Source organism: Bos taurus, chromosome 1 (genome assembly GCF_002263795.3).
Source record: "Bos taurus isolate L1 Dominette 01449 registration number 42190680 breed Hereford chromosome 1, ARS-UCD2.0, whole genome shotgun sequence".
NCBI classification, from domain to species: domain Eukaryota; kingdom Metazoa; phylum Chordata; class Mammalia; order Artiodactyla; family Bovidae; genus Bos; species Bos taurus.
The window spans coordinates 152,078,552-152,096,455 of record NC_037328.1 but is presented as its reverse complement, the minus strand read 5'-3'; the positions used below and the strand labels follow the sequence as shown (position 1 = coordinate 152,096,455).

General features: G+C 43.3%; 1 protein-coding gene across 1 annotated transcript in view; it reads left to right on the top strand.

Moving 5' to 3' along the window:
* LOC112448102 (collagen alpha-4(VI) chain) overlaps positions 1–17,904 on the top strand; it is a 147,169-nt gene that overhangs the window by 87,181 nt on the left and 42,084 nt on the right. Inside the window, exons 18-26 of the mRNA XM_024997177.2 lie at positions 2,193–2,255; positions 4,015–4,077; positions 5,042–5,104; positions 5,920–5,982; positions 8,560–8,610; positions 14,459–14,494; positions 14,600–14,662; positions 16,589–16,651; positions 17,814–17,849. Of these exons, the coding sequence (XP_024852945.1) occupies positions 2,193–2,255; positions 4,015–4,077; positions 5,042–5,104; positions 5,920–5,982; positions 8,560–8,610; positions 14,459–14,494; positions 14,600–14,662; positions 16,589–16,651; positions 17,814–17,849 (501 nt within the window). The remainder of the gene's footprint in view (positions 1–2,192; positions 2,256–4,014; positions 4,078–5,041; positions 5,105–5,919; positions 5,983–8,559; positions 8,611–14,458; positions 14,495–14,599; positions 14,663–16,588; positions 16,652–17,813; positions 17,850–17,904) is intronic.

Genomic DNA, 17,904 nt, shown 5'->3' with positions numbered 1-17,904 from the left:
AAATCACACATGTTGCAAAAGCATAGCTATTGAGAAATCCCAAGTCTCACACATCCAAACAAGTTTTGTTGACACCAACTAAAGTATTGTTTCTCGTAAAATCTTAAAACTTGAAACAAGTTCTTAAACAGAGCGTTTCTATGCTCTGAATTCAGTTTCAACACTTGTGAAAGAAATGTCTTTGGACTGTCATTTTAGCTTATTGTTTTTATCTCCCCACAAGGCAGAAAGAGAGAGACTGTGAGCTGACCAGGCTCAGTTTCAGAGAAATCCAGCGGCTCTACTTGGTGGAAGGAATTTCCTACTCTTGAATTACTTAATACTTTTGCTGTGCTATGTGCATGCATGCACACTAAGTCACTTCAGTCGTGTCCGACTCTGTGCGACCCTATGGACAGCAGCCCCCAGGCTCCTCTGTCCACGGGATTCTCTAGGCAAGAATACTGGAGTGGGTTGCCATTTCTGTGCTGTCTACAGTTGTATCTAAATAGCCATTGATAGAGGGTCTTCTTCTCAGATGGGTCTTGGGTTTTTGGTTCCCTAAACTAAACTCCACCTCCTGTATCTTTCCTTTTTATTTAATTTAAACCAGAGCTGAGCCTGTGCATAAATTTAAAATCCAACTGCACTCACAAGCATGCCATGAAAAATGGTTCCCTGCCTGTTGTTTCCCAGGGATTCAGGAGCATTCATTTTCATCCTGTGGGGCTGTTCCTTTTGGTATTTTTTGCCATTTTCCTAAAGAACATGCTTCCTTTGTTATTTCTTGGTTTTCAGTTTTAGAAGTTTTTCTTTTGATTTCTTCCAGTGGAGGAGAAGAATATTTTTTAACCTGTCCATCTCCTCCATATGCTGCCCCCTACCTCATTTGACAATATACATATTTTCTCCACTTTGGTCTGATCAATTTGCTGTTCAGATGGTGACTGTTACATAGTACTTACAGCTATTTAACTTTGATCTTCCTTGAGTCACCCTCTCTCCCCATTTGCTTTGTGTTCTGTTCACCTATTACTAGTTAATCATAAAGCTCTTTGACAAAACTGGTTGCCTCCAATATGCTCAAATGTGTAAGGTTTATGACCGAGTCACTTTGCTGCACACCTGAAACTAACACAACATTGTAAATTAACTACAGTTCCATGAAAAAATATTGAAAAGTGTATAGGCATGAGTTACAGTAAAAGAGTCTGGGCTTTGCTGTCTACAACCACATCATTTTCTGACACGTTACAGCATGGATGTCACTAATGTGACAGGCAGATGAGGTAACATTTCACAACCAGTTTCAACATTTCTAGCTTCATGCCTCTTAAAACCTGGTCCACATCTATAAACCTAGACATCAGCTCTTAAAGAACATAATGATTTAACAGTAAAGACTAACAGATGTGCCTCCCATTTATCTGAATGGTCTAACAACTTATGAAACACAAATAATTGGTCCACAGACAGATTAATTCTGAGTATAGGATTTCCTCTGTTTGTAAATCTATGAGTAACCAGTAATCTGGGCAGCTTGTGAGCAACGTGAGAAAGAAGGCAGCATCATGCGCAAAGTAGATTATCACCCTCAGTCGTGGAAAATGTATCTTCTCTGTAGAAATGAAAGTATTCATTTGAGGGAGGTATTAACTCGGTTACCAGATGAATCATTTTAACAGATCATCCCTTGCCTAGAAAACTAGCTTCATGCTGTAAGAATCTGTAGGGTTTTAAAGCCAGTTTTCTGGCGATTTTTTGGAGTGCTTTTTTGTGTTTTGTTCTCAAATGTCATGCTTGCCACTGAGCTCAATATTCTGAGTCTCCTCAAATGGGGTAAAGATCCTTAACACCAGTGAACATTTAGCCCACAGCCCTTAAAAGGAGTGGATGAGCTTTTAAGAACCAGTTATTATGTAAAATGGGAGTTTGGGTTGTTTAAACAAAGTGTTTTTGCTTCTATCACTAGCTTAGGTATTGGAAGGAGACTAGGAAAGACAGTAAGAATATGATTTTTCATTTTCCCAACCAAGTAGGTGGGGCCTCATCATTTCCTCTTCAACTCTGATCCTAGGATGACTGAACACAGACTCACAGATACTTTTTGTCTTTCTCTTACTGCCTTCAAGTGCCATCTTGCAAGGAAAACTGTCTTCCAGGAACGCTGAAGATGCCTGGTGAACTCAACTAAGTTCTATTCATTTTGACAGGGTGTGCGTGGAGAATCTGGTGAAGAGGGCTCCCAAGGAGAGCTGGGGTCTCCAGGTTCACAGGTTGTATCACTGAACTTGTTTTTAGTGCTGAAGAATATTTGTTTGAGATTTTAACTTAGGTTCTTTGGTAGGATTTGACATATATCAGGATGATCTAGGATGCTGCCTTCCCAAAGGAAACTGCCTTCCAAAGAAAATTGTATAGCCTCTTTTCTGGGCAGGTTAAATTGCAGTAGCTAATATTTACTAAGCAATTACTATGGCCTATGTATGGCCCCAAACACTTGTATTAGCTCATTTAATCCTTCAATGGGGAAAGTTTTATCATGCCCATTTTATAGGGGAGAAATGGAGTGGGGATAGAAAAATTAGGTAAATTGGCCAAGCTCACATAGTGCTGTAAGTGACAGAGATGAGACTGAAATTTAGGCAGCCTAGTTAGAAATCTCCTGCATTGCAGACAGACACTTTACCGTCTGAGCCACTAGGGAAGCCCCAGTTATAAATCTATGCTCTTAACTACTGCCTCTGAAGCTGTGTATGCAAATTACTTAAATAGTATTTACTTCATTAAAATTGGATTCAATTTTGCAGGAAAAATCAGCAAAGTGTTTATTAAGCATTAAGTATATAGAGGGTACTTTACAGATATGCCTGAGTCATTCAGGAGTTCAAGTCCAGTGGGGCATTGTAAACTATTGAGTGATAACCAGAAATTACACTTTCAGCCAGTTCTTTTGCAGTCTTCGAAGTGTAATCCAAATCTGTCATTCTATAACCCTCTTTGGAACACTTTCTACATCTTTCTTTGGAAAGCCAAATTGTTTCCAGGGATCGTCAAAAGGAGAAATTTTAAACAACAGATTTTTACTAACACATTGAATCACTCTCTATAATTTTGAAACTTGTATATAGTCATTTGAGAAGGTTTATGCTGTCTTTTTGACTTGACTAAGGTGCTACCAAAAGAAATGGGTCATCAAAGTGTAATTACAGATTGTATGTATTTTATAATAGAAAGTATTGTCTGAGCCTAAGGGAAAACAACTGAGAAATATTTTTGGCTTTCCTTTTCCTCACTGGCTTAATTCAAATGTGGACCACTGTTGCATTCTGGACTTCCTCTTTAAGTTCTTGGCTGAACATAAGGGGGGCTGATCATGAGTAAGATAAACCAGAAAACCTCCCTTGATTCTCGCCTTCCTACTGGGGCGTGGATATGGTGGCCTGTTTAAACAGATGATTACAATACCTCACCCAGGAGTATAGAAGCCAGGATCAGTGCTTCTAATGGGAAAGCATTTCTCAGAATGCTGAGGAAGAATTAAAATGTCAAAAATCAGTAAAGTCAAATAGATTGGAGAGAAAACGAAGAACTCCCCAGCAATTGCCCAGTGAGATTAAGCCAGTTAAAATGTGTTTGGGTTCTTGATAATAACGGGATGCAAACTCTAGCCCTTAACCCTTGTGTGGATAAGGATACAGTTGATTTTTCAAAGGAGATCAATATCCCAGCCAGTCTTCTCATTTCCCTTTTAGGGTTTAAAATTAGTTGAGTGAAAAAAAATCAATTTTTAAATTTTAGTATTCATTAGATTCAACTGGAGAAGTGGTTAAGAATATAGATACTGCTTAGATGGAGGGAGTGTGGAATGAATGAGCTGTGGGTGCCTTGGAGGGCAGTGTGAGGAGTGTGATTGTGATGGGTCAGAGCCCCTTCATCTGTGCTTCCATGGGCATCCGAGGTGATTTTATGGTTACATGGAAAATAAACAACTCTATAAAAACTGGTTGAATTTTAATGTCATCTCTGGACCAGGGACCAAGAGGAAGGCGAGGCCCACCAGGAAGTTTTGGAGAAAAAGGCTTAGTGGGTGCTCAGGTAGGTTTGACAAACTCACGGCTCAACACAGCTGCTCATTCCCCATGGCCAGTTCATAGACCTGTATGTCCCTGGACAAATAATGTAAAGATACATGGTTTGTTCTGGGATCTCTGGGTATCAGGACTTTCTAGAAATAGTTAATTTGAGGAAATAGACACTGACCACCAGCTATGTACCCTTTCTACTCTAAGGATATGTAGGATTGTGGGAATACAGTAATGAAGTAGATTCAGTTTGAGCCACAAGGGTGTGTAACACAAGCTCATGCTTACCTGTAGTACAAGAAATAGTACTATCAAAGCAGCATAAATGACCGATTTATTCCTCATAAACATATAAGGAAGCATTACTTAAAATCACCCCAATTTTATGGAAGAGAAAACTGAGGCTCCAAGGGATTTAATGATTTTTCACCTGAATGGTAAGTGGCTGAACGGGCCCCCAACCTGGGTCTCTCTAGTGCCTGTGTAGTGCCTTCTCCACTTGCTATCCCGTGGGTCATAGGAGGGTCAGAGCAGGTTGAAGCTGGTGGTTAGAAGTGGCCTCCTGTGGAAGGAGCATTTGAGAACAGCTTCAAAAACCCAAGCAGCACCATTTGAGCCAGGGATTAAAGTGTCTGGAGATTCAGAATGGCCTGTGCCATCTCTCTCTTGGTTGGGAAGGTCAAGTCCTATAACTGATCATATCATTTTCGTTCTCACTTGATCATATTTTCTGTTTGGAGTGGGTAAAAGTTCAGACAGTTGCCTTCCCAGTTTCTTCATCAGATGGTGTTTTTCTCTAGTAGCCAGGTGATTCCTCCAAATCTTGGCATCTGGAGTATGTGGCCTCTTGCACAGATCACCCTGCTCGCTCACCTCAGTCCCCTGCTCAGAGGTCAAATGTGCATGTTAGGCACTTTGGAGGATAAAATTAATTGGGTCAAACATCACAGCTGATCTGGGTTGTGGTCTTATTGCAGGGGAATGCTGGGCCTCCAGGCCCAAATGGTTCAAAAGGAAAAGATGGATCAAGGGGAATGAAGGTGAGTGTCAGAAAGCTCACTCTTCCTTGTGCAACTGGATTCTTTCATGTGAGTATCTCCTTACACGATCATTTCCAGTGTGAGAGACTCATGTGCTTGGTGATCACACGACTCTTCATTACCTTGTAGTTAGATAGATGGGGACCGAGAAGGAAAGATGCTTAGACAGCCATATAGCAAGATGGACGGATAGATGGTCACATACATCAGTAGACACAGACACATCGCTAATTAGATAAACATACAGACTCACCACCAGGGTACATTCACATTCTAACACATAGAAAAAGCTGTGGTAATATAAAATTCTGTAACTGGCGCTGCATACCTGGCTTGTTGATTTTCAGTACCAAAATCTTTACTGTAATAAAGTTACTGGTATTTTGCAAAGTCTAGAGGAAGATTTCAGAGAAGGCAATGGCACCCCACTCCAGTACTTTTGCCTAGAAAATCCCATGGACAGAGGAGCCTGGTAGGCTGCAGTCCATGGGGTTGCTACGAATAGGACACGACTGAGCGACTTCCCTTTCACTTTTCACTTTCATGCACTGGAGAAGGAAATGGCAACCCACTCCAGTGTTCTTGCCTGGAGAATCCCAGGGACGGGGGAGCCTGGTGGGCTGCCGTCTGTGGGGTTGAACAGAGTCGGACACGACTGAAGCAACTTAGCAGCAGCAGCAGCAGAGGAAGATTTGACATTAGACTGCAGGATGTTGTCACGAGGACTTAAAAGGAATGTAAAATCTCTATGGAAAATGACATAAAATTGATTGAACTTAGAAAATTAACTTCATGTTTGCCTTTTATTATAAAAGGGAGAGCTTGGTGATGTAGGAGAAAGAGGACCGCCAGGTCTACAAGGACCAAGAGGGCACCCTGTAAGTCTAGTTTCTCTGTTTTGGTCTCCTGATAGAATTTCATGTTATTTGTTCTTGCTCCACAGAAAATCCTAACATTCTTGATGAAAACTTGGGGTTATGAATATGACATGCATCATCAGTAGAGCTGTTCTACATCTCTGTAGTTCAAAGATTCCCAGACTCCTTATGTCAATAAAGACTCCAAAGATATCTTGGGATTTATTGTTGGAGAGGGAGGTTCCAAAAAGGCTCTTCTGTTTGACAAAGATATTTTACAAGTGTTTGAGTCTTCGAGAATACAAAGATGTTATGAAACGTTTTTTTTTTTTTTTTTCCTGGAAAAACAAGTAAGACAGCCAATCAGAGTTGCAAACTTTTAAAGGTCCGGGTTTGATTATTCAGAGCCTGTCATCATCTTTGGAGGCCAAAGATGATCTGCAGTGCTGTGCCTTTTCACCTTAGTCATTACTCTGAAGGTGAGAGCAAGTTAGTTATTTCATGACTATTTTCAATTTACTACCTCACTGTTACAGGATAATGCTGTCTTTCCAACTCATATTTCTGAGATTTCTTTCATTATAGTAGGAAGGACCTGCTGCTGTTTTTCCCTCAGCATTGAACTTGCATTTTTTTTTTTTTTTTAGCAAGCAGAAGAAACAAAAACAGGCCTAAGAAGCTTAAACTTAAATGTGGAAAGGGGAAAAAAATAGGATTACTATCAAATGAGTCTACACTCAAGTCAGATGATAATAAGGTTAACACTGTTGATTAGACTATCTTGACTTGAAATAATGCTGGCCTGTCCCTGGAACAGGCCAGGCTGGAGAGCAGTGCCTTTCTTGAAGGTGTCCCCTCAGAGGGGACATCTCTAAAACATACAGTTGGGGCCTCTGGGGTTACAGATGCTGATGGCCTTGCATGTCCTTGAGCAGAGTGAAGCTGGAGTAAAGCAACTGAGCCTCATTCGCATCTTTTTCTCCCTTCAGTAATCTATTTCTGGCAATTTTTTTTCCTTTACATGATTTGTCTTTCTTTTCTAAAATTTCAAACGTTCCCCCTTAGGTCAGTGCCATAACTTCTGTGGCTTAAAATTAAAAAAATCTTCTCAGTTGATTTGGGTACAGTCTTTGTTCATTCAGCAAAGAATAGACAGAAAGTTCTGAGTTGACTCTTTATTACAAGAGGCTCACTGTCTAAGTGCACAGTATAGATCCCAGTAGAATCATCAACATTTTCGTAATTGCTGGCCTCATCACCTCTGTGTGGAATCGCACCATCACCGCTTCCACTGACATCAGTTCCGTCACCGTGACCATGACCGTCACCGTGACCAGCATCACCATCACCACCGCTACCCCGAATCAGCACCGTCTAGGCCACCACCATCGCCACCACCGTCACCACTCCCCTCCCAACATCACCAGTGCTACAGCCACCGCCGGAAGCAGAACAATGGCACGAATCAAGCACGTTCCCTGTGCTTGGTGCCACGCTAAGTGCTTTCCACGCACAATTCCCCTCAGTCTTTCAAAAAAAAAAAAATCATGCTGTGTAGATGACGTTATTATCCCCATGGTATGGTTTTTCCACTAGTCATCTATGGATGTGAGAGTTGGACTGTGAAAAAAGCTGAGCACCAAAGAATTGATGCTTTTGAAGTGTGGTGTTGGAGAAGACTCTTGAGAGTCCCTTGGACTGCAAGGAGATCCAACCAGTCCATTCTGAAGGAGATCAGCCCTGGGATTTCTTTGGAAGGAATGATGCTAAAGCTGAAACTCCAGTACTTTGGCCACATCATGCAAAGAGTTGACTCATTGGAAAAGACTCTGATGCTGGGAGGGATTGGGGGCAGGAGGAGAAGGGGACGACAGAGGATGAGATGGCTGGATGGCATCACTGACTCGGTGGACCTGAGTCTCAGTGAACTCCGGGAGTTGGTGATGGACAGGGAGGCCTGGCGTGCTGCGATTCATGGGGTCGCAAAGAGTCAGACACGACTGAGCGACTGGACTGAACTGGACTGAACAGATGAGGAGGTTGAGTAACTTGGCCAAGGTCAGTATAGAACCAGTGTTGTAAGTGGAAAAAAATTCAGGTCTATCTGGGTTTATATCATATGGACCACATTGGCTTCACCCACCCCTCCTCTCCAATTTGTCTTTATCCCTAGAGACTTACCAGTTCTGAAGCTTCTTCTGTTGTGATTTTATCCTGCAAACAAAGCAAATTTAGCCCAAGGGGGAACTTTGTACAGTGATTTGGCTTCCTACAACCAAGATAGCATCTTGCTGAGGTCAGAATTTTGATGAAGAGGTGATCAAAAAATTAACACACACGTGCACACACACACACACACACTTACTTATCTTGTGGTCTTTTAAAGTTTTAAACCCTTGTCCCCTCCTTATCCTGTGAAGGACATCTAGTGTTTGTGCTGTAGAGGTAGGAGAAATCTCCACCAAATCCCCCCAACCTCCGCCAAGCCCCTCTGCCTTCCCTACCTCCTTGACCTGCTGGTTTGTCCAAGAGTTCAGAGAATATTATCGACCAAGTGTTGTGGATGACCCTACAATTCATCACGTATCTTTTTCTTAGGGTCTTCCCGGTCCAGAGGGATATGGACATCCAGGAAGAAAAGGAGCAAAGGTGAGGGTTACCTGACAGATTATTCCCAGCTAAAGTGGTACTTTTTATTTTACTTCACTAGAGTAAGAGTTATTACCCAAGTGGTGTACCAGAAATGGTTCCTGTGTATTTTTTTTTATGACATATATCAGAGCTGCCAGAGTTCCCTCCTTAAAAAATAAAAGCTGATTTAGTCTCTCCCTTATTTAAAAAACAAATTCCTAGCCCCACCCCAGCCCTGTGCACGCCAGGACTGTTGCAACTCCTTGTCTTTGCAAATGCTCTTGCCTCTGTTTGGGATGGCCTCCCCATCTCCTTCCTTTGGACCATTTTTACTCTCGTTCTTAGACCGACTCAAGTGTCAGCTTCTTTCTGCTGATGCCCTACTGGGCTTCCCCAGACAGAAACCGTGATGTGCCTTGTGTTCCTAAAGCCCAGTGTTCGTGTCTCTACAGCAGCTTCCCCATCTAGGTTGGATTGTCGTTTATCCATGCAGCTACTTCCAGTTTGTGAACTTGCCGTCAGGCTTGCATCTTATTCATTTTTAGAAATGTTAAGTGTTTAATTTATTTATTTTAAAATTAATCTGTTTAAAAAAATTGCCGTGTGGTTGATTTACACTGTGGAGTTAGTTTCAGTTCTACAGCAAAGTGATTCCTCTATCTGTCTAAATCTCCTCTTTTTCAGATTCTTTTCCGTTATAGCTTGTTACACGTTTTTGAGTATAGTACTCTGTGCTATACTGTAGACCTTTGTTGGTTATCTATTTTAGCAGTGTGTGTTAGTCACTCACTTGTGTCTGACTCTGTCCATGGAAGTCTCCAGGCAAAAACACTGGAGTGGGTAGCCATTCCCTTCTCCAGGGGATCTTCCTGACTCAGGGATTGAACCTGGGTCTCCTGCATTGCAGCAGATTCTTTACCGTCTGAACCACCAGTAAAGCCCCCACGGTTAGTAGAGTATAAATGTTAATTCCAAAGTCCGCCTTTCCCCTGTGGTAAGTTTGTTTTCTATGTCTGTGAGTCTATTTCTAGTAATATATTCATTTGTCTCATTTTTTAGACATTTTATTCATTTTTGTATTGCTGGAACAGAGCCTGGTGCTGAAAATAGCTGCTCAATAAGTATATTTGAATATTCCCTCCTATGAGAATCTGGTATTTTAGCAAAACCTCAGTGACAGAGGTTTTGAAGCTTGGAAGCCGTATGAAGCTTGAATCAAATGTCATTCGCTACAATTATTCTGGGGGCTTCAGCCCACAAGTTACATTTCTTGTCTCATAAAATAACAAGTCACTGGGCTGTGCAGTGGTGCTCAGCTGCTGAACAGGAGTCTGGGCTGACTTTTCTGCCATTCTCTTGTTTCCTCGTGGCTGCCAGATGGCACCACTGCCATTTTATCGAGCAGAAAAGAGCCCTGAGTGCTGTAAGTGCTTAGTAAATAGCTGTGGAATGATGGAACATCTAGTTTAGCCTTGTCGGTGTGCAGATAAGAGTATGGAGGTTCAGAGAAGTGAAGCGACCTACCTAAGGTCACACAGCTTGAGCCAGATCTGAGTGTAGAAGGTAGCCTTTGGAGCCCCATCCTGGCAAATTAAATCTTTCTTCTCTAAGCTAGAGTTTGCATAGAAAGGATGCTGGAATTCAAACCGGCATGTTTGGAGCCAGATGCCAGCTGTGAGCTAGCACAGGGGCCGTCTGTGCTCACCGTGATACAGTCTGCTGTGGGGCAGAGGGCTGCAGTTTGCGCTTGCTGCGTTTTCTCCTGGCAGGACACCGCGGTCCCCCTCAGGCTCTTACGCTGCCTGGCCCACTGCCTTTTCCTGGCTGGCTCACTCTTCTCCCCTCCAAGTTGACGACCTCATACCCACCTTTCTCCCCTCAAGCCTCCAAGACCTGCTTCGTTGTCTCCATTTTCAGCAGGTGACTGTGCCTCCTATTTCATGAAGTAAGTAGATCATTGAGGAGAAAATCGCTGTGTGCACCCACCGCCGCAAAGGCCGCCTGCTTGCCTCCAAGCTTGCGTGTCCAGCCTCCTTGCACTGCCCTGCATCAGAGTCTGTGCCGTTATCTGTCTGTGAGCCTCCTCTTGCCTCCTGTGGACCAAATTCCATTCCTTTTTTTTGGCTTCCTTAAAACCCTGGCTCTTGCAGCAGTCACCTTTCTTTCCTGCATCATTACATTTTCTTCCCTCGCCATAGACCATTCCCATCAGTATACAAACAGGTGGAAATATCCCTCATCTAAAACAAACAAACAAACAAACAAATTAAAGAAAAACACCCAAACCAAAAAAAAAAAAAAAAACCCCAAACCCCCTCACTTAACTAGACTCCCGTTGCCCCATTCCTCTCCTATAAAACTCTCGGAAGGAGCAGTCTGTATTAGTGGTTCTTACACAGGGGTGATTTTACCCTCCAGGGGGCATCTGGCAATACCTAGAGATGTTTTGGTTGTCTGAACTGGGGCAGGGATGCTGCTGGCATCTAGTAGGTGGAGACCAGAGATGCCATTTTATGCTGTTTGATAGCCCTTCACGGCTAACAACCATCAGGTCTAAAATGTCAGTAGTGCCTCGGTTTGGAAACACCACCTTCTTCCCTCTGGTTCTCTGCAACTGATGACAGTTGAGCCTTCACTCCATGGCCCTCCCCTCTCACGACGTCTGCTTCGGTCGTGGTAAATGTGTGCTGCATTTGAGGGACAGTGGTGCTAAGTCCAGTGGTCAGTTCTTTGCCCACATTGTGCTACATGTCTCAGCGGCATTTGGCAGAGATGATCACAAGGGCTTGATCTTTAAACCTTTCCCGACCCAACTTCCAGCACACACTACTTCCTTGGTTGTCACTGGCTGCTCTTGCCTGGACCTTCTCAATGTTCTAGAGCACTAAATGTTGAAGACTCGAGATGACTCTATCTTCACATTTCTCTCCCTCCTTAGTTACTCCTGAGATGACCTGACTGATGGAGTCAAGTGCCATCCACCCTCCAATCTTCAGTTTATTTCTCTAGCCTGAACCAGTCTCTTAAGTTCCAAATACATTTCCCTTGGTTATCTAATAGGTACATGAAAATTGGCATGTCCAAACCAACTTTTTTCTTCTTCTTTCATTTTATAATCTTTTATTATGGAAAAATCCAAACATATATATAAGTGAAGATACAAATGTAATGATCCCTCTTCTGATGTACACGTTACCTAGTTCAAACAATGCAAAACACTTGGCCAGTTTAGTTTTGTTTTATTTGTGGTCTCACCTACTTTTCTTCACCCCTCTCCCAATTATTTTGAAGTAAATCCCTGGTAGTGTATCAGTTCGGTTCAGTCGTTCAGTCATGTCCAACTTTTTGCAACCCCATGGACTGCAGCACGCCAGGCCTCCCTGTCCATCACCAACTCCCAGAGCTTGCTCAAACTCATGTCCATCGAGTCGGTGATGCCATCTAACCATCTCATCCTCTGTCGTCCCCTTCTCCTCCTGCCCTCAATCTTTCCCAGCATCTAGTTCTTTCCTAATGAGTCACTTCTTCCCATCAGGTGGCCAAAGTATTGGAGTTTCAGCTTCAGCATCAGTCCTTCCAGTGAATATTCAGGACTGTATAGTTCATGCATAAATATTTCAGCTTGCATCTCTAAATAGCCTTTAAAAATGTACAATACCATCATCACACCTGCATGCGTGCTAAGTCACTTCAGTCGTGTCCGACGCTTTGCGACCTATGGACTGTAGCCTACCAGGCTTCTCTGTCCATGTGATTTTCCCAGGCAAGAATACTGGAGTGGGTTGCCATTTCCTTCTCCAGGGGGTCTTCCCGACCCAGAGATGGAATGTGTTTCTCTTACATCTCCTTCATTGGCACTGGCAGGCGGGTTCTTTGCCACCAGTGTGACCTGGGGAGCAATGATGCTGATGGCTTACGGTGAATGGTGCCAGCAGATTCCCCGTCTCTGAAGCGTAAAATTTCACTCTGGGACCAAAGACAGTCTCAGGCACCAAGAGCTTTGTGAGGCAAAGATTTTTATTTAAAGTGAAAGTGAAAAAGAAAAAGTGAAAAGTCATGTTTGACTTTTCATGAAAAAAAAAAAAAGAAAAAGTGAAAAAAGTTTCTTGCACAGACATCAGAAGGGGGTCGAAGAGTACCCACCCCCACTATTTTAAGCAGGGCATTGGGTACTTCTCAGCTGATGGCTGAGAATAGAGAAAAAGAATACCTCAAGGTCGTAAGAGCTCCACCCAACCCTCCCCCAAGGCAGACATCCTGGGATAACCAGCCGGAGACTAGCCAGGGAGAACGGGTTCTGAGCAACGTCTCAGACCAAGATATACCATTGCTGTGGAATCAGGGGGACAAGTCTTGAGATATGGGTTTCCATGCAAGATGTGCTACAATTATAATCATTAACACAGAGTCTAAGAAAAGCATTTCCATTAGTAAGACACTGTCTCACTCTGTAATTATCAACTCCAGACCTAAAGAAAGGCCAGTTCTCAGGCAAGATACATTGTTGCACACGGCTTAAGGAAAGCATGAGGAGAATGTTCACCTCCTCCTGAAAGGTCCCTGGACTCCAGGCCAAAGTTATCTCTCTGAATCCTTTAGTATCATCAAACATGCAGTCAGTCAAAACTGATTCACCTGCCCTTCACCCTGCCTTCCCCAGCATGGGAAGTAGAGACTGCATCCTGCCAGTTACTCAAGACAGGTGCTTGTTTCATCTTTAATAAGTCTCCTTTTCTCCCTGCCTGCGTTTAATCCATCAGCAAATGAGGGTGAGTCTGTCTTCAAAATACATACATGGGATGAGATTTCATCCCATCTCACCACGGCCAGTGCTGCCCCTGGGCTAAGCCAGCATTAAGTGCACTACCTTAATGAGGGTCATCGCCACCTGACTGTTCTCCCTGCCTCTGCGCTTCTGGTTAGCTCTGCTTGAAGGAACCAGAGCCATGTTTAAAATACAGAGTCAGATCATGTCACTTCTTTACTCACAGCCCAGCCATGGCTCCTGATGGCTTTCAGAGTTAGCCGCACTGTTCCGTGACCTGCACGACTCTCTGCAATCCACCCTCCCCACACCCTTGTTCTGTTTCACTGTTCCTCAGACTTGGCGCCTGTTCATACTCCTGTTTATGGTTTTCACACACTCCTTCCTCTGCCTGGATGCTCTTCTTTGGCACATCTGTTTGGCTTGCTTCCGTAATTCTTACTGGAAGAATAATGGAAGAATTTTGCCACCTCTCCAAAATGGTTTTGCCTGACTCGTCACCCCTACACGTCATTATCTGTTCCTTAATCCTTTTTTCCGGAATAGCATTGATCTTACCCTGTCAGACTGTATGTCTCTCTCTCACTAGCAGGTAAGTTCCTTGATGACAGGATCTTTGTTCTGTTTACCATGGAATTCCCAATGCCTAGAGACGTCTGGCAGACAGTAGGTGCTAAATACATACTCGTTGACTGAATGATTGCTTGGTAGTAGTATGTCTTTGGCCTGACAGTGATCACCTACTTTCCTGCAGCAATTTAGTGCCCCTTCCCTTGGTTTCCATTGGATCATACCTCTGGTTACTTAAACTGATAGATAAAAAATGCACAAGAAGAAAGTTTCGTTATACAATACATCAAGGAAGGAGGAGGAATTTGTAAAAATCATGTGCACATTGTTTTGCGTTGAATTGTAGAAGGGAAATACGGCCACTTGGGAGGAGCTGAAGATAACAGCCGTTGTGATCATTGTTTTTACTGGCACTGGTTTCTGAGTCTGTTTCCTCAAAATTGTAGTTCCTTCTTTTCCCCCCAATGAATGTCAAAGAAAGCCTTAATCATATGACACTAAACAAAGCCCTTATCTCGTTTCTGACACTAGGGTGAACCTGGATTTCCTGGCTACCCTGGTGCACAAGTAAGAAGATATCTTTTTGGCCCTGATATCTGGTATGCAGTGTGTGTCATTTGTTTGTCCTTTATTTTTCTTTACACTCATGGTTCTGCTTTTGATTCTATTAAGGGAGAAGATGGTGACCCAGGCCACCGAGGAGAGAAGGGGGCAAAGGGAATCAGAGGGAAGAGGGTAAGAGCCAAAGGAATTTCCCCATGTCTACAGAGGCCACATCGTGACTCACAGGACTCCATTTCTCCTGGGTTAATGGGTTTTTTAGCAGAAAGCCCATGTCCTCCTCAGAATATTCTACACCTTTCTTGGTCACTCCCTGCTTAATGATAATTAATAAATTATCATTTATCATCTGAATGTAAGTGCAGCTCACCAAACCATAACACAGAAAATTCAAGTTGGAGTTTCAGTTATGCAGTATCAATCTTTTAAAGACAGTTTCAGGGGTACCCTTGTCTTTGGTAAATCTAGATGGTTTGCAGGACAGACATTACTGTTTCTTTAAGATTCTTCTAAGCCTTGACTTTCTCTTAGGTATTCTAGGACTAGACTGTCAAGAATGTGGCTGCCATCTTGGTGGACTTAGAGTCATGTTTCCTCTGTAGTTTAGGGATTCTGCATGAAAACCATTAAAATCTTCAGGTTTGGAAGATTCTGTCTTGAAGATCCACAGTCACTGGCAGCCCTTCTTGGAAAAAGTAATTGGTGGATACCCCACACCTAGGTAGTGCTTAGCTGATGGATAGGGGCTTCCCTGGTGGCCCAGACGGTAAAGAATCTGCCTGCGATGTGGGAGAAAGATCCTTGGAGACTGATCCTTGGGTTGAGAAGATCCCCTGGAGAAGGGAATGGCTACCCACTCCAGTATTCTTGCCTGGAGAATTCCAGGGACAGAGGAGCCTGGCATGGAGTAGTAAAGAGTCAGACATGACTGAGTGACTAACACTTCCACATTAGGGAGTTAGGTCTTTTGGGAAAAGAACACGGACTAGGGTTCAGTGTAGAAAAGAAGAATGGAAAGATAGTGTGTATTATCTGGGCACTTTATGATTGGCATTTTCGTAGACTGGCAAGGACATAAAGAAAAATTTGATCTGTGTCTAACCTGACTTACTATTGGCTAATATTGTTGTTCAGTCACCAAGTCATGTTTGACTCTTCATGACCACATGGACTGCAGCACTCTGGGCTTCCCTGTCTCTCACCATCTCCTGGAGTTTGCCCATGTTCATGTCCATTGAACTGGTGATGCCACTCAACCTCTCATCCTCTGTTGCCTTCTTCTCCTTCTGCCTTCAATTTTTCCCAGCATCAGGGTTTTTTTCCAATGAGTCAGCTGTTTGCATCAGGTGGCCAAAGGACTGGAGCTTCAAACTTCAGCATCAGTCCCTCCTATGAATATTCAGGGTTGATTTCCTTTAAGATTGACTGGTTTGATCTCCTTGCTGTCCAAGGGACTCTCAGGAGTCTTCTCCAGCACCACAGTTCAATCAAAAGCATTAATTCTTCAGTGCTCTGCCTTCTTTATGGTCCTGCTCTCACATCTGTACGTGTACTGGAAGGACCCCAGCCTTGACTATACTGGCTAATATTACCTTTCTCAGTTAAACTTTTCTCTCCTGTTTAAAATTTAAAAAGACAAAGTGTCAGTTACACGCAGATAATTCAGTATCAGTTCAAATACCTGTAAGATGAGCAGCGAGTCCATGGACAGCATAGACTGCTTCTGAGACACTAAAGATCAGAAGCTAATAGGAACTTTTCCTTTCTCTTGATGCCTGACCCTCAATACTCATTTCCTGCATTCATTTAATTATGTGACGAGTCTCAGCTGAGAACTGAGACATAGGGTAAGACTCTGTTTGGAAGTATTTGTGCGAAGGCACACATATTGACTCCGGTTAAGTATGTACGGTGGGGACTCAAGTGGTTCTCACAGAGATGCCTCCCCCCAGTCTGCATGTCTCACTCCACTAATTGGCCCACAACAGACTCATTAGACCTCGCATCTAAGGACAACTTGGAATCTCAAAGTGGGCCTATTGGTCGTAATCAAGTCGTGTTCAAGGGGGGCGCTTACTCCTTTGGTTTGGTCATTTTCAGGGTAAGGCTGGACTTCCTGGATTTGCTGGAACTCGAGGTGACCCAGGCCCTCCAGGACCGGTGGTAACATGGACTTCTGCTTTCTTTTATTTGAAAATAACAGTGATCGAGGATTTGGTGAGAGGCATCTCTAAGAAGAAATAAACGTTTAAAATGCGCAGGAGGAGCTTTATAGGGAATAGGCCAGTCTTGCTTTAGAGGACCTTAGCTTCAAGTCCTTACACAATATGGTATTTATTAAATATAGATATTTTGACTTAAATGTGGGGAAGACGTTAGGGTGCCTGAAGATTCATGAATCTGTCTAAATGCAAAAATAATACGTAAAGTTCACTGGAGAGTGAGCTTATCATTGTAAACAAGATGAGTGACGACATTTATGCAAAAACCAGAAAGAAATCCTAACAAAATATGACATTTATAAAATCTTTCCTGAACTGACAATGTTACAGGTCCACAGATATTTGTAAAATTCCCTGGAAGGTCACTTGGTATGAAAGAAAAAACCTTGAGGTGATTGTCATTTTGCACTCTGCTTCATCCTACGAGGCCAGACTGTCATCCATGCAGGAAGGTGCAGGGAGTCAGCAGTGGGTTGAACCTGCGGCCTTCACTGCAGTTTACTGCTTGCTGGAGAGGTGCACAAAAATCTTAAAGATACATTCAAAAATCTTAAAAGTAGGAGGACCACCATGCCCATTTTACAGATGGAGAAACAAAGGCTGAAGAGGTTATAGTGAACTGCAGGAAGTCACAACTGACTACCTCACAGAGCCCAAATAAGAACAGAGAACTTCAGAGTCCCAGGGTGGCTGGAGTTGGGCGGGTCTGTTGGGACGGTTTCCAGGGGAGACTTGTGTGTGCTCGAGAACAGATAGGGTGGTGATGGGTGGCAGGGGAGGGAAAGGGGAGGGCTGGGGTCCACTTTAGAATCTTGAATGACCTTTTCCTGATTCTAATCCTCAACTGTGGCCTGGTCTCAAAATGACCTGGTCTCTTAAGGGTCTTTCTGTAGCATCTCCCTGGGCACCCTGAACTCTGAGGTCTGGGACACCTCTCCTAGACACTCTGAACTCCTTCCTTAAGGAGTCAGACAGAACTTCAGGCCCTAAAGGGGTGGTCTCTGTACCTTGGTAAACTTTCTCAAGTTCTCTTGCCAAGTCTTCAGAATAATGTGTTGGGCTTCCAAGATCTTGCATTTGAAACCCATTTCTGTCTTTTCCAGGGCATCAAGGGTCCCAAAGGTGTGGTAGATATGATGGTAGGTAAAGATTTTTTTTTTCATATTTTCAAGGATCTTTCTTATTTCTTCAGAC